The sequence below is a fragment of the Dreissena polymorpha genome, chromosome 10, assembly GCF_020536995.1.
Source record: "Dreissena polymorpha isolate Duluth1 chromosome 10, UMN_Dpol_1.0, whole genome shotgun sequence".
Lineage (NCBI taxonomy): Eukaryota > Metazoa > Mollusca > Bivalvia > Myida > Dreissenidae > Dreissena > Dreissena polymorpha.
In genome coordinates this window covers 19839229-19863638 of record NC_068364.1, presented here as the reverse complement: position 1 = coordinate 19863638, position 24410 = coordinate 19839229, and the positions used below count along the sequence as shown (strand labels likewise).

Here is a 24410-nt window from a genome sequence, read left to right as displayed (position 1 = left end):
TTGCTGTGGGAAAAAACAAATTATTGCATTGTAAACAAAAAAAAATTGTTCTAAATGTTTATTCTATTTTCTTTCAATCCTTTCCCACTCAGATCTCAGATACTTATTTTGACGTGTTTGTTTGTCCCTTAGAAAGTTACATTAATTGACGACCTTTCTTACTTAAATCAATTTAAGGTTAAAGGCTTTATTTCCAAAATTTAGTTACTGATGAGCAGCAAACAGCATAAAACATGAACAAGTTACTGGCAGGCTGTTCTGGTTTAATGCTCGTTGCAAAAGCCATTTCAGCTTCGCTTCTTATGGGGGAAAGAGTTAAATAAAATTGTTAATTTACATTTTTGGGCCAATTTTTGTAATATACACGTGAGGCTTAGAACAAAATAGCCAAGAGGCTTGCTGAGCTGTTCTCCATTTTGTTCTGAGCCTGATGATGTCATATAACAAATATGTCTGGCAGATGCATGTTATCAATGCAGTGGTATGATACAAGTATGTGTTTTTCATATACACCAGAACATATTGATCAAGATGTTTCATTCATACAACAACAAATATCTGCAACAATGTGTTAAAGCTTTAACACTTCTACCTACCACGCTTTTCAAAGCTGTCCTCCCTCAGTATACAGACAAGCGCCAGCAGTTTTGTGACCTCTCGTAAATACATGACTGTCCCGTTGTTCAACTTGATCACAGCCAGCCTCTGATTGGAGTCCGCAGGGTTGACTCTGAAATCAACAATGAAATAGAGATTGATTAATGAAATAAGGATTAAGCTTTATGAAACAGGGATAAGCACGCACAAATGGGTTTTAGCTAAAGAAATAGGGATTGAGCTAGTAAAATAGGGACTTCGCTCATGAAATGGGGATTTTGCTAATGAAATAGAGATTTTGCTAATGGGACTAAGTTGAAAGTAAATGAAATTGAGATTTAAATTATGAAATAGGGAATTAGCTTATGAAATAAGGATTTAGGCTAATGAAATAAAGGTAAAGTAACTAAAATAGGGACTTTGCTACTGAAATAGGGGTTAAGCTAATGAAATCGGGATTTGGATTTAGTTTAAGAATAGGGATTTAGCTCATGAAATAAGGTAAAGCAACTAAAATAAAGACTTTGCTAATGAAATAGGGAATTTAGCTAATGAAATAGGGATTAAGTTAAAGAAATAGGGGTTTAACTCATGAAATTTGGATATAATTAATGAAATTGGGATTAATTTAATACAAGAGGGCCATGGTTGCCCTGGTAGCTCACCTGAGAAGTATTAATGATAAGTAAGGGTTGTAAGACCGAGTTGCATGAATGTTGCACTTAAAATGTGACTTCTAGAGTGTTCAAAAGGTTTACAATAGCTATATAAAGAAAACTACCCACACCCATGTTTTTCAATGAACCAGAACCATTTTCGAAATCAACTGTGATATCATAAGAACAAAAGTTTCACGAAGATTGGAAATAAATGTCAATTCTACATTGTTAACAAGGTTTAACTGTAGCCATATAAGGAAAACTGCCCCGCCCCCTTCTGGCAATGATTTCAATAGACTGGAACACATTTTTAACCTGGCCCAGATATCATAACAAGAGTATTTACATGTTTTTTCAGCCGAAATTTCATTGGAACAAATGTTCCGACTCATGAAGATTGGCAAATAAATGTTGCTTATAAAGTGTCAACAGCCCCAGCATCCATGTTTTTCAACAAAGCAGAAGCATTTTCATGTTCTGATCAAGTTTCATAAAGATTGGATAATAAATGTGACTTCTAGAGTGTTAACAAGGTTTTACTACATAGCCATATAAGGAAAAATGCCACGCCCCCTTGCAGCCATTTTTTTTAACGGATCTCAACCATTTTCGAACTCAGCCCAGATATCATTAGTACAAATATTCTGACCAAGTTTTATGAGCATTGGACCAAAAATGTGACTTCTAGAGTGTTAACAAGGTTTTACTATAGCCATATAAGGAAAACTGCCCCGCCCCCTGGCAGCCATGTTTTTCAACAGACCAGAACCATTTTCAAACTCATCCAAGATGTCGTTAGAAAAAATGTTCTGACTAAGTTTCATGAAGATTGGACAATAAATGTGACTTCTAGAGTGTTAACAATGTTTAACTATACACTAAAGCCATATAAGGTAAACTGCCACCCCCCTGGCATCCATTTTTTCATTCAACTGGAACCATTTTCGAACTCTTCCAAGATATTATTGGGGCACATGTTCTGACCAAGTTTCATGAAGATTGGACTAAAAATGTGACTTCTAGAGTGTTAACAAGGTTTACTATAGCCATATTAGAAACTGCCACGCCCCCTGGCAGTCATGTTTTTCAACCAACCAGAACCATTTTTGAACTCGTCAAGATATCATTATAACAAATGTTCTGACTAAGTTTCATGAAGATTGGACAATAAATGCAACTTCTAGAGTGTTAACAAAGTTTTACTATAGCCATAGGAGAAAACTGCCCAGCCCCCTGGTGGCCATGTTTTTCATCCAACCGGAACAATTTTTAAACTTGTCCAAGATTTTATTGGGACACATGTTTCCACCAAGTTTCATGCAGATTGGACTAAAAATGTGACTTCTAGAGTGTAACAAGTTTTTACTATAGCCATATAAGGAAAACTGCCACGCCCCCTGGCAGCCATGTTTTTCAACCAACCGGAACCATTTTCGAACTCATCCAAGATATTATTGAGACACATGTTCTAACCAAGTTTCATGAAGATTGGACAATAAATGTGACCTTTAGAGTGTTAACAAGGTAAATGTTGACGACGCACGACGCACAACGCACGACAGACAAAAGGCAATCACAGTAGCTCACCATGAGCACGTTGTGCTCAGGTGAGCTAAAAAATAGAATCTGCTGATGTAATGAAACTGGGATTTAGCTAATGTAATTGAGATTTAGCTAGTAAGAAATGGATTTAGCAACCAAAGTGAGGAGCTTACCTTTCTGGGATGATTTCTCCATCATCACTGAAAACACACAACAGGTGGGTAATGTAAGAATCACAACATTGCTGTAAAATCATAAGTACTGTGGGACAATTTTTGTAGATTTTTAGGATTTACCAATAATTGAATTTAACACAAACATATTACAAAATGACTGACCAAAATTCCTCATTTTGTTCTTTCAAAATTAGAAATTCTAAAATGTTGGTATCCACCAAGAAGTCTTTTTTTAAATCATGAAATCATGCAGACCATTATACATGACTGTACAGTAATCTGCACACATTCTTATCACACTCTTGTGCACACATGCAAACTAAAATAAGGTTCTTGTGATGCACCAAATACAAGAATAAATGACTTGTACTGTCTTTATGTATAATACCATTGATAATTTAGAAATCACTGAATTTGATTAAAGTTTTAAGCTGTTTTACTAACTGGAAATGTCAGCTCCAATTAAATTAAAACAAACACATGTGTTTATATCAAATTATGAAATAATATGAATTTTACCAAGGAACAGTAAGTGTCCAATGTAAAGACTGTTTTTTTCTGAATATATTCACTTATAATGTAAAAATAATAATAAAATTCAAAGTAAACTGATAATTCAATGATTCATTGTAGCTACACATTATGCAGCAAATCCAAATAGACCTTGGAGAAATATCTGAATAGAGAAATTACTACACAATTGTAATTGTAACACACTTATAGAGAATAGACAATCAAAAGTTTATTATTAAATTTAAATAAAATCCAATGATTCACAACACAATGGTATTATGGTCTCACAAAATGAGATTGCATCATTAAATTTTCATTGCATGCCAAGTTTAGCCAACATTTAAAATGACTGGATTCCTTAAACTGCATGCCTGTATCCCACAGAGTTCAATGCAAAAGCAACTGCAATCTGTGTTGTAAATGACTTTACATCTTACAATCAAATGAACTTAATAAAATATGAACCAATGGCCAGCATACCAACAGTCAGATAAGGGGCTAGCTGTCTGCTATAGCGTGCACACTCACAGTCAGATAAGGAGCTAGCCTGTCTGCTATAGCTTGCACACTCACAGTAAGATAAGGGGCTAGCCTGTCAGCTATAGCGTGCGCACTCACAGTCAGATAAGGAGCTAGCCTGTCTGCTATAGCTTGCACACTCACAGTCAGATAAGGGGCTAGTCTGTCTGCTATAGCTGCACACTCACAGTCAGATAAGGAGCTAGCCTGTCAGCTATAGCGTGCACACTCACAGTCAGATAAGGAGCTAGCCTGTCTGCTATAGCGTGCACACTCACAGTCAGATAAGGAGCTAGCCTGTCAGCTATAGCGTGCACACTCACAGTCAGATAAGGAGCTAGCCTGTCTGCTATAGCGTGCACACTCACAGTCAGATAAGGAGCTAGCCTGTCTGCTATAGCGTGCACACTCACAGTCAGATAAGGAGCTAGCCTGTCAGCTATAGCCTGCACACTCACAGTCAGATAAGGAGCTAGCCTGTCTGCTATAGTGTGCACACTCACAGTCAGATAAGGAGCTAGCCTGTCAGCTATAGCGTGCACACTCACAGTCAGATAAGGGGCTAGCCTGTCTGCTTTAGCGTGCACACTCACAGTCAGATAAGGGGCTAGCCTGTCTGCTATAGTGTGCACACTCACAGTCAGATAAGGGGCTAGCCTGTCTGCTATAGCATGCACACTCACAGTCAGATAAGGAGCTAGCCTGTCAGCTATAGCGTGCACACTCACAGTCAGATAAGGGGCTAGCCTGTCTGCTATAGCGTGCACACTCACAGTCAGATAAGGAGCTAGCCTGTCTGCTATAGTGTGCACACTCACAGTCAAATAAGGGGCTAGCCTGTCTGCTATAGTGTGCACACTCACAGTCAAATAAGGGGCTAGCCTGTCTGCTATAGCGTGCACACTCACAGTCAGATAAGGAGCTAGCCTGTCTGCTATAGCCTGCACACTCACAGTCAGATAAGGAGCTAGCCTGTCTGCTATAGTGTGCACACTCACAGTCAAATAAATGGCTAGCGTGTCTGCTATAGCGTGCACACTCACAGTCAGATAAGGAGCTAGCCTGTCTGCTATAGCCTGCACACTCACAGTCAGATAAGGAGCTAGCCTGTCTGCTATAGCGTGCACACTCACAGTCAGATAATGAGCTAGCCTGTCAGCTATAGCCTGCACACTCACAGTCAGATAAGGAGCTAGCCTGTCTGCTATAGCCTGCACACTCACAGTCAGAAAAGGAGCTAGCCTGTCTGCTATAGCGTGCACACTCACAGTCAGATAAGGAGCTAGCCTGTCTGCTATAGTGTGCACACTCACAGTCAGATAAGGAGCTAACCTGTCTGCTATAGCCTGCACACTCACAGTCAGATAGGGAGCTAGCCTGTCAGCTATAGCGTGCACACTCACAGTCAGATAAGGGGCTAGCCTGTCTGCTATAGCCTGCACACTCACAGTCAGATAAGGAGCTAGCCTGTCAGCTATAGCCTGCACACTCACAGTCAGATAAGGAGCTAGTCTGTCTGCTATAGCCTGCACACTCACAGTCAGATAAGGAGCTAGCCTGTCAGCTATAGCGTGCACACTCACAGTCAAATAAGGGGCTAGCCTGTCTGCTATAGCGTGCACACTCACAGTCAGATAAGGGGCTAGTCTGTCTGCTATAGCCTGCAACACTCACAGTCAGAAAAGGAGCTAGCCTGTCTGCTATAGTGTGCACACTCACAGTCAGACAAGGAGCTAGCCTGTCAGCTATAGCATGCACACTCACAGTCAGATAAGGGGCTAGCCTGTCTGCTATAGCGTGCACACTCACAGTCAGATAAGGAGCTAGCCTGTCAGCTATAGTGTGCACACTCACAGTCAGATAAGGAGCTAGCCTGTTCAGCTATAGCGTGCACACTCACAGTCAGATAAGGAGCTAGCCTGTCTGCTCTAGCGTGCACACTCACAGTCAGATAAGGAGCTAGCCTGTCTGCTATAGCGTGCACACTCACAGTCAGATAAGGAGCTAACCTGTCTGCTATAGCGTGCACACTCACAGTCAGATAAGGAGCTAGCCTGTCTGCTATAGCCTGCACACTCACAGTCAGATAAGGAGCTAGCCTGTCAGCTATAGCCTGCACACTCACAGTCAGATAAGGGGCTAGCCTGTCTGCTATAGTGTGCACACTCACAGTCAGATAAGGAGCTAGCCTGTCTGCTATAGCCTGCACACTCACAGTCAGATAGGGAGCTAGCCTGTCAGCTATAGCGTGCACACTCACAGTCAGATAAGGGGCTAGCCTGTCTGCTATAGGCCTGCACACTCACAGTCAGATAAGGAGCTAGCCTGTCAGCTATAGCCTGCACACTCACAGTCAGATAAGGAGCTAGTCTGTCTGCTATAGCCTGCACACTCACAGTCAGATAAGGAACTAGCCTGTCAGCTATAGCGTGCACACTCACAGTCAGACAAGGAGCTAACCTGTCTGCTATAGTGTGCACACTCACAGTCAGACAAGGAGCTAGCCTGTCTGCTATAGCGTGCACACTCACAGTCAGATAAGGAGCTAGCCTGTCAGCTATAGCGTGCACACTCACAGTCAGATAAGGAGCTAGCCTGTCAGCTATAGCATGCACACTCACAGTCAGATAAGGAGCTAGCCTGTCTGCTATAGCGTGCACACTCACAGTCAGATAAGGAGCTAGCCTGTCTGCTATAGCGTGCACACTCACAGTCAGATAAGGAGCTAGCCTGTCAGCTATAGCGTGCACACTCACAGTCAGATAAGGAGCTAGCCTGTCTGCTATAGCGTGCACACTCACAGTCAGATAAGGAGCTAGCCTGTCTGCTTAGCGTGCACACTCACAGTCAGATAAGGAGCTAGCCTGTCTGCTATAGCGTGCACACTCACAGTCAGATAAGGAGGCTAGCCTGTCAGCTATAGCGTGCACACTCTTAGTCAGACAGGAGCTAGCCTGTCAGCTATAGCGTGCACACTCACAGTCAGATAAGGGGCTAGCCTGTCAGCTATAGCGTGCACACTCACAGTCAGATAAGGAGCTAGCCTGTCTGCTATAGTGTGGCACACTCACAGTCAGATAAGGAGCTAGCCTGTCAGCTATAGCGTGCACACTCACAGTCAGATAAGAAGCTAGCCTGTCAGCTATAGTGTGCACACTCACAGTCAGATAAGGAGCTAGCCTGTCTGCTATAGCTTGCACACTCACAGTCAGACAAGGAGCTAGCCTGTCAGCTATAGTGTGCACACTCACAGTCAGATAAGGAGCTAGCCTGTCTGCTATAGCGTGCACACTCACAGTCAGATAAGGAGCTAGCCTGTCTGCTATAGCCTGCACACTCACAGTCAGATAAGGAGCTAGCCTGTCTGCTATAGTGTGCACACTCACAGTCAGATAAGGAGCTAGCCTGTCTGCTATAGCGTGCACACTCACAGTCAGATAAGGAGCTAGTCTGTCTGCTATAGCATGCACACTCACAGTCAGATAAGGAGCTAGCCTGTCTGCTATAGCGTGCACACTCACAGTCAGATAAGGAGCTAGCCTGTCTGCTATAGCCTGCACACTCACAGTCAGATAAGGAGCTAGCCTGTCTGCTATAGCCTGCACACTCACAGTCAGATAAGGAGCTAGCCTGTCTGCTATAGCGTGCACACTCACAGTCAGACAAGGAGCTAGCCTGTCAGCTATAGCGTGCACACTCACAGTCAGATAAGGAGCTAGCCTGTCAGCTATAGTGTGCACACTCACAGTCAGATAAGGAGCTAGCCTGTCTGCTTTAGTGTGCAAACTCACAGTCAGATAAGGAGCTAGCCTGTCTGCTATAGTGTGCACACTCACAGTCAGATAAGGAGCTAGCCTGTCTGCTATAGCGTGCACACTCACAGTCAGATAAGGAGCTAGCCTGTCTGCTATAGTGTGCACACTCACAGTCAGATAAGGAGCTAGCCTGTCTGCTATAGTGTGCACACTCACAGTCAGATAAGGAGCTAGCCTGTCTGCTATAGCGTGCACACTCACAGTCAGACAAGGAGCTAGCCTGTCAGCTATAGTGTGCACACTCACAGTCAGACAAGGAGCTAGCCTGTCAGCTATAGCGTGCACACTCACAGTCAGATAAGGAGCTAGCCTGTCTGCTATAGTGTGCACACTCACAGTCAGATAAGGAGCTAGCCTGTCTGCTATAGTGTGCACACTCACAGTCAGATAAGGAGCTAGCCTGTCTGCTATAGCGTGCACACTCACAGTCAGATAAGGAGCTAGCCTGTCTGCTATAGTGTGCACACTCACAGTCAGATAAGGGGCTAGCCTGTCTGCTATAGTGTGCACACTCACAGTCAGATAAGGAGCTAGCCTGTCTGCTATAGCGTGCACACTCACAGTCAGACAAGGAGCTAGCCTGTCAGCTATAGTGTGCACACTCACAGTCAGACAAGGAGCTAGCCTGTCTGCTATAGCGTGCACACTCACAGTCAGATAAGGAGCTAGCCTGTCTGCTATAGCCTGCACACCTCACAGTCAGATAAGGAGCTAGCCTGTCTGCTATAGCGTGCACACTCACAGTCAGACAAGGAGCTAGCCTGTCTGCTATAGCCTGCACACTCACAGTCAGATAAGGAGCTAGCCTGTCAGCTATAGCGTGCACACTCACAGTCAGATAAGGAGCTAGCCTGTCAGCTATAGCCTGCACACTCACAGTCAGTAAAGGAGCTAGCCTGTCTGCTATAGCGTGCACACTCACAGTCAGATAAGGAGCTAGCCTGTCTGCTATAGCGTGCACACTCACAGTCAGATAAGGAGCTAGCCTGTCTGCTATAGTGTGCACACTCACAGTCAGATAAGGAGCTAGCCTGTCTGCTATAGTGTGCACACTCACAGTCAGATAAGGAGCTAGCCTGTCTGCTATAGTGTGCACACTCACAGTCAGATAAGGAGCTAGCCTGTCTGCTATAGCGTGCACACTCACAGTCAGATAAGGAGCTAGCCTGTCTGCTATAGTGTGCACACTCACAGTCAGATAAGGAGCTAGCCTGTCTGCTATAGCGTGCACACTCACAGTCAGATAATGAGCTAGCCTGTCAGCTATAGTGTGCACACTCACAGTCAGATAAGGAGCTAGCCTGTCAGCTATAGCGTGCACACTCACAGTCAGATAAGGAGCTAGCCTGTCTGCTATAGTGTGCACACTCACAGTCAGATAAGGAGCTAGCCTGTCAGCTATAGCCTGCACACTCACAGTCAGATAAGGAGCTAGCCTGTCAGCTATAGTGTGCACACTCACAGTCAGATAAGGAGCTAGCCTGTCAGCTATAGCGTGCACACTCACAGTCAGATAAGGAGCTAGCCTGTCTGCTATAGCGTGCACACTCACAGTCAGACAAGGAGCTAGCCTGTCAGCTATAGCGTGCACACTCACAGTCAGATAAGGAGCTAGCCTGTCAGCTATAGTGTGCACACTCACAGTCAGATAAGGAGCTAGCCTGTCAGCTATAGCGTGCACACTCACAGTCAGATAAGGAGCTAGCCTGTCAGCTATAGTGTGCACACTCATAGTCAGATAAGGAGCTAGCCTGTCTGCTATAGCGTGCACACTCACAGTCAGACAAGGAGCTAGCCTGTCAGCTATAGCCTGCACACTCACAGTCAGATAAGGAGCTAGCCTGTCAGCTATAGTGTGCACACTCACAGTCAGATAAGGAGCTAGCCTGTCAGCTATAGCGTGCACACTCACAGTCAGATAAGGAGCTAGCCTGTCTGCTATAGCGTGCACACTCACAGTCAGACAAGGAGCTAGCCTGTCAGCTATAGCGTGCACACTCACAGTCAGACAAGGAGCTAGCCTGTCTGCTATAGCGTGCACACTCACAGTCAGATAAGGAGCTAGCCTGTCAGCTATAGTGTGCACACTCACAGTCAGATAAGGAGCTAGCCTGTCAGCTATAGTGTGCACACTCACAGTCAGATAAGGAGCTAGCCTGTCAGCTATAGCGTGCACACTCACAGTCAGATAAGGAGCTAGCCTGTCTGCTATATAAAACACGAACAATTGTGTGACTTTATAGATGACAAGGTAGTTCCAGATCAAACTGGCGCAATGTGCAGGTTGGCTTGGTGCTACAATGGCTGCATATGGCTGAGACCAATATTTGCAAGATGTGGCACTAATTGATACATTTACAGTGATAACTGTTAAACATAATGTAACAGTTACAACGTGTTAGTATATTTATTTAAACAATTTTACTGCAAAACAAAGCTTATCAAATAAATTACATGTATTGTCCAATTGTACATCATAATGTTTGTGATATACATGTAGACACTAAAAAAAATGTCAAAAAATGATTACAAAAATGAAGCAGAAATGTCTGTCTGTATGGTTACATAGTTCCAATACAATTCAGAAAGAACATTCTTAAATCTCCATAGCATATGCAAAGAAGAAATAATGTTACAAGAAAGGTTGTTGCTTGTTACACTGAATGAAATTCAGATAGATAGAGATCCTAATAAACTGAAACAAAATCAAAGCTCAGTTGAAAGAGGGCTTACACTTGCAGGACACACAAATGAAAGACCCACTGAGTCGTGTTCTGAGAAAACTGGGCATAATGCACGTGCGTTTAGTGTCATCCCAGATAAGCCTGCGCATGGACAACACTTTCCGCCTAAATTGGATATTTGCTAAGAAGAGGCTTCATTAAAAAAATAAATCATAAATGCCGAAAGTGTCGTCCCAGATTAGCCTGTGTGGATTGCACAGGCTAATCTGGGATGACATTTACGCACATGCATTATGCCCAGTTTTCTCAGAACGCTACTCCACTGGTCAGTCCGGGCTCCCAATGCTGCAAGGATATTAATAAGAGGTTAGCCTTGCTCTCAGAAAACAGGGCTTAATGCATGTCCGTAAAGTGTCGTCCCAGATGAGCCTGTGCAGTCCACACAAGATAATAAGGGACAACACTTTCCCCGTCAGCAGAACTTTTTTTTAGAAGAGACTTCCTTCACATGCAAAATACCCAACAAGTATTAGCTGAGGTTTACGTTATCACGACAGGCCAAAATGGTACAGCAGAGTTTGATGTTTCAGAATATAAATGTTGTATGGGCGCAATATTTTAATATCAGCTGCAATAGCTTGGCATTAGACCCTTGCTATACGAGATAAAGACAGAATATCATTCTGGGAAAACAGGGCTTAATGCATGTGCCTAAAATGTGGCCCCAAATTTTTGTTTATAAGAAACCTCTTTTAAATGAATAAATATGATAAAAACAGAAAGTATTGTCATTTAGGACTACTCTTTATGCACATGCATTAAACCAAGATTTCACAGAACAATGTAAAGACAGCAGGCAGGCAAGGTCACCTATCTGAGTCACTGTCAAAGCTCAGTGGACTAATCCTATTGTGCCGGGGCTCATACACTGGCGGCTCGCTATCAAAACCACTTCAATGCAGGTAAATAGTCAATTATAATAACCAACATTAGCATTTTTTTGTCAACTATAGAGACATTCTTATACACAATATTGAAAATTCTTTTCATTAATAGTACTTTATAGATTATGTTTTAAGTTTGTATTTCTATTCAAAATGAAACTTTTTCATTAAAAAACTTACAACAACTCAATCAAGATAAATACACTTATCCCTATGGATAAGAGTTTTTGCAAAGCAGGCTCCTCAATTTACGAAGACAATTACAAGGCAACCACGGCAAATTGGACAATTAAAGAACTCAACAACAACTCAAAATCAACTTAAACAATCAAAGGGCCACAACTCTTCTACAGCACCTCATACAATTTAAGGGCAAAAACTCTGCAGCAACTTAGACAATCAAAGGGCAACAACTCTACACCACTTTAGACAATTCAAGAGCAACAACTGTTCAGCAACTTTGAAAATTGAAGGACAACACTTCTGCAGCAAATTGTTTGCCCTAACACCATCAAACCCAAAATAATTTTATTTGACATGAGCAGCCCTGAAGTTTAATAAAATGGGATCACATCAAAATATTGCCCACAAATAATTATCGGTAGGGAAAGACCTAGAGCGAGGAAGTAAGTTATTTGCCTTTTGTTGCCTGTTTGAGTTGCCCATTTAAGATGAACCTTATATACTTATGCTAATAGCCATTTTTATTGAATAAATTACATGTATCTTTAAAACCTGTGCCAACATTTGTCTCACAAAAATTCTGAATATAGCTTATGATTGATTAAATGTCTACAATTTTACTGGTCCCTCTACCCTGATGTTTTTTCTTCACTCAGACGCAAAGTAAAAAAAGGCTAAAGGCAACCAGTATAAAACCAGAACAGCCTGCAATTTACCCCCAATCTGTTCAAGTTTTATGCTGTTTTCTGCTCATCAGTATGTTAGGGTTGGAAATAAAGCCTTTAAAACTTGAATCTAGTAAAAATAGTCTTAAATTAATTTTAACTTTCTATGGGACAACAAACAGGTAAAACTGTTTCTACGAGGTCAAGGATTGAGCAACGCCTCGTACCAATTTGGACCCTAGATCTGTCCATACATTCTCAGTTTGAATAGCAATCCTTACCCATATATGCTGGAGACATCCAAGACTACGTCTATCATATCGCAACAGAGTTCGTAGGACTGCATATCCACTGGTGAGCTATCTGTCGCTATATAGATTTTACTGACTACGTCAAATAAGAACGCTTTCTCTATTCCTGAATTCTGAAAAACAGGAAATGGTTTTTATTCTTTAAATATGCTTGTACATTAAAAAAAAATAAGTTATTTTGTATCTTACAGTAAAATCTCAGTCAAACATCTACCCACTTATACATAATAGGTATAACAAGAGCTGTCAGAGGACAGCGCGCTCGACTATTCGAGTGCTTGACAGTATTACGTAAGCCATCATGGGGAAATTGTTCATATTCAATTACTTATAAGACAATCTTTAAAAAATAAAAAAAGGAAAAAACAAGGGCTGTTTGTAAAACATGCATGCCCCCCATATGGGCTGTCCGTTGTAGTGGCAGCCATTGTGTGTATACGATTTTTGTCACTGTGACCTTGACCTTTGACCTAGTGACCTAAAAATCAATAGGGTCATCTGCGAGTCACGATCAATGTACCTATGAAGTGTCATGATCCTAGGCAAAAGCGTACTTGAGTTATCATCCGAAAATCATTTCACTATTTCAGGTCACCGTGACCTTGACCTTTGACCTTGTGACCTCAAAATCAATAAGGGTCATCTGCAAGTCATGATCAATCTACCTATGAAGTTTCATGATCCTAGGCGTATGCCTTCTCAAGTTATCATCCGAAAACCATTTTACTATTTCGGGTCACCGTGACCTTGACCTTTGACCTAGTGACCTCAAAATCTATAGGGGTCATCTGCGAGTTATGATCAATCTACCCATGAAGTTTCATGATCCTAGGCGTATGCATTCTTGAGTTATCATCCGGAAACCATTTTACTATTTCGGGTCACCTTGACCTTGACCTTTGACCTAGTGACCTCAAAATCAATAGGGGTCATCTGCAAGTCATGATCAATCTACCCATGAAGTTTCATGATCCTAGGCGTATGCGTTCTTGAGTTATCATTCAAAAACCATTTTACTATTTTGGGTCACCGTGACCTTGACCTTTGACCTAGTGACCTCAAAATCAAAAGGGGTCATCTGCGAGTCATGATCAATGTACCTATGAAGTTTCATGATCCTAGGCCCAAGCGTTCTTGAGTTATTGTCTGACAACCACCTGGTGGACGGACCGACAGACCGACCGACAGACCGACATGAGCAAAGCAATATACCCCCTCTTCTTCGAAGGGGGGCATAAAAATTTGGGCGAAGGGGTAAGGGGGGGGGGGGGGGTGTAGGGTGGGTGAAAGGGGGTTATAATGTGGGGTGTGGTAACTTATTAGATGATGTTTAAAAAAAACAAGAGCACCGCCTTGCGGGTGCAGACCGCTCATCTATTTTCTTTTCTAAAGGTGAAGGGACTCTCATTTTCAATCACAAAGGAGGGAGGGGTGGAGTGAAGAGCGGTGCATTGTGTGGGGGTGTGGACATTTATTACATTTTCTTCCAAAAATGCGAAAAAAAGGAAAAAAAAAATCAGGGGGGGGGGGTGGGGGGTGGGGGGGGGGGGGGATTCTTGGGTGCGATGGTTGGATGGTATTTCAAACATAAAATAATAAAAATAAATATTTGTGTTTTTTAACCGTTTCATAAAAAAAATTGGGGGGGGGGGTTGAGGTGGGGGGGTACAGTGTGAGGGTGTGGTGGTAATTTGTGAGATGATCTTAAAAAAAAAAAAAAAAAATAAGGGGGGGGGATTAGGGTGGGGGGAGGGGGGGGTGGGGTGGGGGGGGGATTCTTGGGTGCGATGGTTGGACGGTATTTCAAACATAAATAATCAAAATAAATAGTTTTGTTTTTAAACCGTTTAAAAAAAAAATTGGGGAGGGGGTGGGGGGGGGTATAGTGTGAGGGTGTGGTGGTCATTTGTGAGATGATCTTAAAAAAAAAAAAAAAAAAAAAAAAAAAAAAAAAATAGGGGGGGGGGGGTGGGGGGGGGCACAGGCGATGGTTGGGTGGAGTCTATTGTGGTATGTCAGGTAAGAGTAGTTTTGTCAAAGTATCAATCAAATCTAATCATAAATAAAGAAGTTATGGCAATTTTAGAGAAATTTAATAATTTGACCTTGAGAGTCAAGGTCATTCAAAGGTCAAGGTAAAATTCAACTTGCCAGGTACAGTAACCTCATGATAGCATGAAAGTATTTGAAGTTTGAAAGCAATAGCCTTGATACTTAAGAAGTAAAGTGGATCGAAACACAAAATTTAACCATATATTCAAAGTTACTAAGTCAAAAAAGGGCCATAATTCCGTAAAAATGACATCCAGAGTTATGCCACTTGTCCTTTTACTGTACCCTTATGATAGTTTGCGAGTGTTCCAAGTATGAAAGCAATATCTATGATACTTTAGGGGTAAAGTGGACCAAAACACAAAACTTAACCAAACTTTAAATTTTCTAAGTATAAAGGGCCCATAATTCCGTCCAAATGCCAGTCAGAGTTACATAACTTTGCCTGCACAGTCCCCTTACGGTAGTTAGTAAGTGTTGCAAGTATGAAAGCAATAGCTTTGATACTTAAGGAATAAAATGGACCTTAACACAAAACTTAACCAAAATTTTCAATTTTCTAAGTATAAAAAGGGCACATAATTCTGTCAAAATGCACGCCAGAGTTATCTAACTTTGCCTGCCCAGTCCCCTTATGATAGTAAGTAAGTGTACCAAGTTTGAATGCAATAGCATTGATACTTTCTGAAAAAAGTGGACCTAAACGCAAAACTTAACCAAAATTTTCAATTTTCTAAGTATAAAAAGGGCACATAATTCAGTCAAAATGCTCGCCAGAGTTATCTAACTTTGCCTGCCCAGTCCCCTCATGATAGTAAGTAAGTGTACCAAGTTTGAATGCAATAGCATTGATACTTTCTGAGAAAAGTGGACCTAAACGCAAAACTTAACCGGACGCCGACGCCGACGCTGACGCCAAGGTGATGACAATAGCTCATAATTTTTTTTCAAAAATAGATGAGCTAAAAATGGGGGGGTGGGAGTGAGAGGGGGGTATAATGTGGGGTGTGGTAATTTATAAGATGTTGTTTAAAAAAAAAAAAAAAAAATTGGGGGTGGGGGGTGGGGGTAGGGGTGAGAGGGGGTATAATGTGTGTGTGGGGGGGTAATTTAATATATGATGTTTAAAAAAAAATAAAAAAATTGGGGGAAGGGGGGTAGGGGGGTGAGAGGGGGGTTAGGTAATTTATAAGATGATGTTTAACAAAAAAATGGGGGAGGGGTGAGGTTGGGGGGGGGGAGGGATTCTGGTAGGGGCGTGGGGTATTGTTTGGATGGAATCCATTGTGGTATTTAGGTAAGTGTTGTTTTGTCAAAGTAATAATAAAATGTGATCGTAAATAAAGAAGTTATGGCAATTTAAGCAAAATGTTCAATTATCTAAGTGTAAAAGGGGCCATAATTATGTCAAAATGCTTGATACAGTGGTCTGCTCTTGTTTATAGGTTGGGGTCATGTTGGCAAACAAGTATGCAACATATAAAAGCAATATGTCAAAGGATATAGGAAATATGTGGGGTAGTACACAAACTTTTACATAGATTTATCAATAATATGCATATTATAAGTATAAAAGGGGCAATAATTATGACAAAATGCTTGATTGAGTTGTCTGCTCTTGTTTATAGATTGGGGTGATGTTGGTAAACAAGTATGCAAAATATAAAAGCAATATGTCAAGGGACAATGAAAATAAATGGGGTAGTATGAAAACTTTAACATTTGCTGCATATTCTAATGGAAAAGGGGCCATAATTATGACAAAATGCTTGATAGAGTTGTCTGCTCTTGTTTATAGGTTGGGGTCATGTTGGTAAACAAGTATGCAAAATATGAAAGCAATATGTCAAGGGACAAAGAAAATATTTGGGGGTAGTACGAAAACTTTAACATTTGCATGCTAACGCAGACGCCGGGGTGAGTAGGATAGCTCCACTATATATATTTCATATATAATAGTAGAGCTAAAAATGGTTAGAGAATTTGACATTTTATGTATGTGCACTTAATAAGTCGGGTAAAAATTACAAGACAATAGAAAAATCAATGTCATTGAAATTGTGACCCCATCAATTTTTTTTGTCCGATTCTGTGATGCAACTATATTGTTCAAAATTTTAATTAAATTAAACAAACCCGATATTAAAGTAGTTAAAAAAAGTAATAAAAAAAAGGGATTTTTAAATAAGAATACTAGTTATACAGATTGCACATGCACAACTACATAAGGAACAATTCATTATAACCTTTTACCACATAATTAAGGATTTTTAATGCATTTGTTGTGTCTAAGAAGGTTAATTTTAATTAAAGGCCTTTGTTATTTGAATCAAGTTTTAAAGGGTTTATTCCCCTTAGATACTGATGAGCAGCAAACAGAATAAAACCTAAACAGGCTGTTTTGGTTTTATGTTGTTTGCACATAGCAATTTTCACTTTGTTTCTTAGTGGAAAAGGGATAATTTGAATGATGTACACTGAAATGTGTAGTTGTTATTCATCAGACAACTTTTGCTTCTACTTGACCACATATATCATTTATCTGTATGTAAATGGTCAAAGGTTTATTTGCACATTATGTCATAAGACACTGATATACCTACAACACCCATTTCCAAACAGACAAATCAACTATATTTTCTATTGTGGACACAACAACAAAGGGCCATAAATAAGCCCAAACTGGCCACAGTCAAGATTCTTAATGATCCTCTGCAGTACATTTAGGTCACTCATTTGAACAAATTTGCAAAGCAGTAAGAGAAATTAAAAACATTTACATGTTATAGAAAAACTGGACTTAATGCATGTTTGTAATGTGTCATCCCAGGTTTATCTTGTGAAGTTGGCAGAGGCTAATCATGGAGGACACTTTCCACCTACACTGAACTTTCGTTAAGAAGAGACCTTGTTTAAAAATAAATAACACAAGTTGGACAGTGTCGTCCCTGTTTGGTGGACTAAAGTTGGACAGTGTCATCCCTGATTGGCGGACTAAAGTTGGACAGAGTCGTCCCTTATTAGCGGACTGTAGTTGGACAGTGTCGTCCCTGATTGGCGGACTGTAGTTGGACAGTGTCGTCCCTGATTGGCGGACTAAAGTTGGACAGCGACGTCCCTTATTAGCGGACTGTAGTTGGACAGTGTCATCCCTGATTAGCGGACTGAAGTTGGACAGTGTCGTCCCTGATTAGCGGACTGTAGTTGGACAGTGTGGTCCCTGATTGGCAGACTGAACTTGGACAGTGTTGTCCCTGTTTGTCAAAATGAAGTTGGACAGTGTCATCCCTGATTGGCAGACTGAAGTTGGACAGTGTTGTCCCTGTTTGTCAAAATGAAGTTGGACAGTGTCATACCTAATTGGCAGACTGAAGTTGGACAGTGAATTGCAGACTGAAGTTCGACAGTGTCGTCATTTATTAGCAGACTGAAGTTGGACAGTATTGTTCCTGATTGGCAGACTGAAGTTAGACAGTGTTGTCCCTGATTGGCAGACTGAAGTTGGACAGTGTCGTCCCTGATTAGCGGACTAAAGTTGGACAGTGTCGTCCCTGATTAGCAGACTGAAGTTGGACAGTGTCATACCTGATTGGCAGACTGAAGTTGGACAGTGTTGTCTCTGATTGGCAAACTGAAGTTGGACAGTGTCCTCCCTGATTGGCAGACTGAAGTTGGACAGTGTCCTCCCTAATTGGCAGACTGAAGTTGCACAGTGTCCCTGATTGGCAGACTGAAGTTGGACAGTGTTGTCCCTAATTGGCAGACTGAAGTTGGACAGTGTTGTCCCTGTTTGGCAGACTGAAGTTGGACAGTGTTGTCCCTGATTGGCAGACTGAAGTTGGAAAGTGTCGTCCCTGATTGGCAGACTGAAGTTGGACGATGTTGTCTCTGATTGGCGGACTGAAGTTGGACAATGTTGTCTCTGATTGGCAGACTGAAGTTGGACAGTGATTGGCAGACTGAAGTTTGACAGTGTCATACCGGATTGGCAGACTGAAGTTGTACAGTGTCATCCCTGATTGGCGGACTGAAGTTGGACAGTGTTGTCCCTGATTGGCAGACTGAAGTTTGGCAATGTCATCCCTGATTGGCAGACTGAAGTTGGACAGTGTCATACCTGATTGGCAGACTGAGGTAAGACAGTGTCGTCCCTGATTGGTGGACTGAAGTTGGACAGTGTCATCTCTGATTGGCGGACTAAAGTTGGACAGTGTCATCCCTGATTGGCAGACTGAAGTTGGACAGTGTCATCCTTGATTGGCAAACTTCAGTTGGACAGTGTTGTCCCTGATTGGAGTACTGAAGTTGGACAGTGTCGTCCCTGATTAGCGGACTGAAGTTGGACAATGTCGTCCCTGATTAGCGGACTGAAGTTGGACAGTGTTGTCCCTGATTGGCAGACTGAAGTTGGACAATGTCGTCTCTGATTGGCAGACTGAAGTTAAACAGTGTTTTCCCTTATTGTCAGACTGAAGTTGGACAGTGTCATCCTTGATTGGCAAACTTCAGTTGGACAGTGTTGTCCCTGATTGGAGTACTGAAGTTGGACAGTGTCGTCCCTGATTGGCGGACTGAAGTTGGACAGTGTCATCCCTGATTGTCAAAATGAAGTTGGACAATGTCGTCTCTGATTGGCAGACTGAAGTTGGACAGTGTCATCCCTGATTGGCGGACTGAAGTTGGACAGTGTCATCCCTGATTGGCGGACTGAAGTTGGACAGTGTCATCCCTGATTGTCAAAATGAAGTTGGACAGTGTTGTCCCTGATTGGCAGACTGAAGGTGGACAGTGTCGTCCCTGATTGGCAGACTTAAGTTGGACAGTGTCATCCCTGATTGTCAAAATGAATATGGACAGTGTTGTCCCTGATTGGCGGACTGAAGTTGGACAGTGTGGTCCCTGATTGGCGAACTGACTACGTTAGCGTTACCGATCGCCATTGGCGATTACAATTCCAAGCTGGCGATTAAAAATAAGATTTTCATGAAATTGGCGATTGAAAAAAAAAGACCCTATGCTTTACAAATGCACACTCTAAATGCCTATTTTCAGGCCGTATAAGTCGCCAGAAACATCGCTGAGATTACACCGATAACACCCTTACCGGAAAGGCCCCAGGGGATAATGACGACCCCCTAGGTCGATAATCCATATGGCTTATGTCTAAATTGGTCATGCTTTACACTGCGACCAGACTTTTCGAACATTTGGGTTACTTGGGAATTTACGTGATAACTTAATCACTGAAGCGTGCTGTGTAATGACCTATGCTAAAGATGTTACGATTCAACGTTATCGAATCGACCAGTACGGAATTGTCATTTAATTAGATGGGCGGAGTTATGGCATTGACATAGCCACTATAAACTAATTTCCAAAGACACAACGATTTTGATTGGCTAAAAAGTAGATAAGAGTAACTTTCCTTTACAGTCGCTATGCGACTTGAAAGACAGATTTAGAAAGTGAGTTGCAGATTCCGGGAAAATGGATGCTGCGAGCGAAAATTGAAGCAAAAGAATTAACACAATTCTTTAGAAAAGAAAGCGGACAGAATAATGCAAACTCAGGAAATGACCGAACGTTAGGTTCGCGATCGGAGGACGTCTAAAATAGTGCAGACGTGATTGCAGAATCGGAAACATCTACCTGTCAAGTCTCACGGTTTCGTCGTGAGTCTCACAGTTTTTGACACGCAATGACGGTCTCATGCTGACTAAGTAATTTCTCACGCATTTCTTCAAAAATAAAATAAAATGAAAAAGTAATGTTTGGATTTTATAAAATGTATAATTACTACCGAGACGGGCGGGCGGTTTAAGTGGTTTCAAACCTAAATAACACATGTACCCAAAACTGTTTAACGGTGTTAATGTCTCATTATAGCTACGGCACTGGTGTCTATGTAAACAAAAAATCGGCTGCAAAATGTCATCCAGTGGCTAACCAGCAATGAACATTTTTCAAGCAAATAAAGGGCTAATTTTAGACACAAATAGTCTTAATTTTGCTTAGGAAATAGCCCCAAAACGCACCACAGACGATCTAGGATCCAAAAAATTTCCAGGGGGGGGGGGGGTAATGCCCCCCGGACACCCCTAGATTTGGCGATAACTTTTTTTCCTTAGCGCCAACCTAGACTGATGTTGGACAATGTTGTCCCTAATTGACGGACTGGGTTGACACTACATACATGCATTAAGCCATGTTTTCCCAAGCACTGCTCAAATATAAACCCTGTCCATTGACAGTCACTTACTGAGATGAAGATGTCTAGAAGGTTTTCTAATGTTGGTAGCTGGGGTATCAACTTCTGTACCACTTTACTGAAGGCCTCAAATATGGAGTGATCATAGATGCTCGTTAAATAGAAACTGAAATACACAATCAGAATTTTTCCAAAGTTTACAGCAATAAAGTTTTCAACATTTGAAATACTCCAGAAGAATAATTTTTGGTATGATTATTTACGGACACGTATGTTTTCATTTGGTGTTATGTTTGATTACATATGCCTGTTATTAAGCCTTCCTTATAAACTTATAGGCACACTGTTAACAGGCAAAAATACAATTGTTAAAAAATGTTTTAATTTTATTATTCAACTATTTAAACTAGAATTTTTTTTAAGTTGGCGATTTTGTTTGTTCATTGGTTATAGCCTGTTAACAACAAATAAAATCCAACCTTAAATGCACGTTATCTAGCCCAGCGTCGGCTAAATCCTCAGTGGCCCGCTGGTTTATATCACGCTGTGCGTCTATCTTGTGATCATCTGAGAGACCATCTACTTTGTGGATAAACACCTCAAACTTAATCTTTGGGTTCATTTTGTAGACTCTGGTCACTACGAAGTGTAGCTTGGACAAGGCGTCCATGTAGTCATCCTAGATAAGTGAAACACATACCTGACCAGTGCTCTGGGAATACATGGTTTAACTCTTTCAGTGCAGGAACCGAATTTTGAAGGCCTTTGCAAACAGTTTGGATCCAGATGAGACGCCACAGAACGTGGCGTCTCATCTGGATCCAAACTGTTTGCTATTCTGATAGTATTCTTTGAAAAAAAATCGAAGAAAATGCTAATTTTAGAAATTCAGCAGACAACATTTTAGCAGACGACAAATTTCCCAGCATGCAAAGTGTTAATGCATCAAGTGTTGTCCAAGATTAGCATTTGCACAGGCTTATCAGAGAAAAAAAAACTCCTTTAATGGTACTTTTCGTTTTAAGAAAATCTCTTCTAATTAATAATTGAGTTTGGAGGAAAAGTGTTATCAGCCTATGCATCATCATGTGTAGATGATTAGGCATGAAGAAAGTCTCTTTCATATAATGTACACTTCATGTATGTGACATACATGTATTTGAATGTTAAATTTGATCAGTTGAAAACATGGAAGTAGTGTGCGCTACACACTTCTTGGATTTACTTCAGACAAAATGAACCACTGATTGCTGTGGTGGTATAAGAAACTGCTTTAAACAAATTGCTCGTGAGCTATGCTCTCTGAAAACAAGGATTAAATAACTGACTAATCAGGGAAAACATTTTCTGCTTGCATAGAATTTTACGTTTCATGACAGTCTCTTCTAAACAAAATTCCAGTCTAGACGATAAGTGTCATCCCTTATTAGCCTGTGGGGACTGCACAGGCTAATCTTGGACAACACTTAAAGCACATGCATTATACCCAATGTTCTCACAGCCCTCCTCAAATGTAAACATAACATACCTGAGAGTCTATAACAAATATCAGTGCACCACAGCCTCCAAATATTAGCTCGGGGTCGAACGTGCTGTCAAAGTAGTCCAAGTGGGCCGGGAGGTCCCAGACATGGTATACGAAGAACTGACAATTAGTCACGTCTGAAATGGAAGAACTTACAATTTGTGACTTCTGGAACAAAAACAGTCTGTCAATTAGTGATGCCTGAAATGAAACCTCCGAAATATAAATAGTCTGACAATAAGTGAAAAACCAAATTAGTGACGTCTGAAATGAAACTGACAATTTGTGACCTCTGAAATATAAATACATGTTGTCAGACAATAAGAGAAACACCAAACTGACAATTAGTGACGTCTGAAATGGAAGAACTGACAATTTGTGACTTCTGGAACAAAAATAGTCTGTAAATTAGTGATGCCTGAAATGAAACTGACAATTAGTGACCTCTGAAGTATAAATATTCTGACAATATGTGAAAAACCAAACTGACAAATTAGTGACGTCTGAAGTGAAAATAATTAGACCTCTGAAACACAAGCAATCTTTCAATTAGTGACGTCTGATATACAGGGTTAACACTTGTGCACATGAAATGAGCTCAGAAATATATGCTGTGTTGACCCAGGGTCTGTATTCAGCAACTGATTTGTAGACCCACTTTAGACTACAGTAGACTTACACTCAAGAACCAATGTATGCGTATACGCACACAATAGCTTTTATTAATAATTTTTAATATACAAGTATGTATTTATGTGCCATAAAGGTATTCTTAACCAAACAGAATACAACTTAACTTAAAGTCAAACTAACGCCCTTTTAAGAACAGAACAGCTACAACAAGTTTGGTGAAGATCAGATGAAAACAACTTGAATTACAGAGCAGACACTTAAAACGGACCGACCGACAGACACGCTCACTCCTATTTACCCCCCTAAACTTCGTTTATGGGGGTATAAGTATATCATTTATTCTTGAGTTGCAATTCTTAGACCCAGTTGATAACTATTATTTATTTTGAAGTCTAACATGTTAAATTAAAAAAACAACTAAACAGTTTTCTTTATACATTTGTGTATTTTACCAGTTCTTCCCTTATAAGCTAAAAGATCTATCAAATTGTAACTATACCTTTTAGCATTTACTACATGAACATTTGTGGTTCTTTCAAAATAGAACTTGTATCAGTTATTTTCTCTCCAAATATGTTCAGGGGTTTTTCAGCACTGTCTGCGCCTCCGAAAAACGGAGGCATCTCCAATCCAAACGGACCTGATCCCAAACAAAAATTCCCAATTTAAAGAAAAAAAAAAAATTATTTTAGAAAGAAGTGTTATATGACTAATGATTATTAGATTATTAATTTTCCCACTCGTCCAGATGATGTGTATCATACCAACAAGCACTAATGTGGTTGAGCTAGGTTTCAGCACCATGAACCTGCTGTGCTCCCCATTTCACAGCACATTCAAACAAACCAAACGTACTCATCTGATGCTTAACAGCATTTAAGGTCAAAATAATTTTTTTTTTGTGTGTTAAACCTCTGACTTAATTAAGCATGATAAATTCACAATGTTTTCCCAAAATGAGCCGTTTCATCCAAGCAAAAATTCCCAAAATGGACAACTTTGTCGATAAAAAATTCCCAACTTGGTCAGACTCCTTTTCCCAAAATAGGCAGAAAAACCCCTGGTGTTGCACAGTGTAAATGATTGTGGAATGGCAAAAAAGCAAGGCACTCTTTGTGAACGCATAAAACTCTCTGATATACATGTAGAAAGTAAAGCTGTCTTTGAGGTATGCGAAAAATCCAGAAAACTGGGCCTTATGGCCAACAAAAATTGGTCAGTGCTTTTTTTAACAATATTGAGAATGGGTCCAGGGAAAAATTACTGTGTTTTGACTAAAACTTGGGAAATTAGTTTTGTTGTCGTTTTGCTAAACAATGGTTTGAAATTGACAAGTAAAGTGTTTTCCATAGTATATGTACTAAGGTTCAAATTATAGAGCTGG

The 24410-nt window shown here is 41.0% G+C and overlaps 1 protein-coding gene across 1 annotated transcript in view; it reads right to left on the bottom strand.

The window, feature by feature from the left end:
• Positions 1 to 588: 588 nt before the first annotated feature.
• Positions 589 to 24410, bottom strand: part of LOC127848976 (ras-related GTP-binding protein C-like) — a 33012-nt gene continuing 9190 nt past the window's right edge. Inside the window, exons 4-10 of the mRNA XM_052381705.1 lie at positions 22397 to 22530; positions 21348 to 21547; positions 20920 to 21034; positions 12579 to 12721; positions 11376 to 11456; positions 2972 to 2998; positions 589 to 730 (exon numbers count right to left, since the gene is read on the bottom strand). Of these exons, the coding sequence (XP_052237665.1) occupies positions 589 to 730; positions 2972 to 2998; positions 11376 to 11456; positions 12579 to 12721; positions 20920 to 21034; positions 21348 to 21547; positions 22397 to 22530 (842 nt within the window). The remainder of the gene's footprint in view (positions 731 to 2971; positions 2999 to 11375; positions 11457 to 12578; positions 12722 to 20919; positions 21035 to 21347; positions 21548 to 22396; positions 22531 to 24410) is intronic.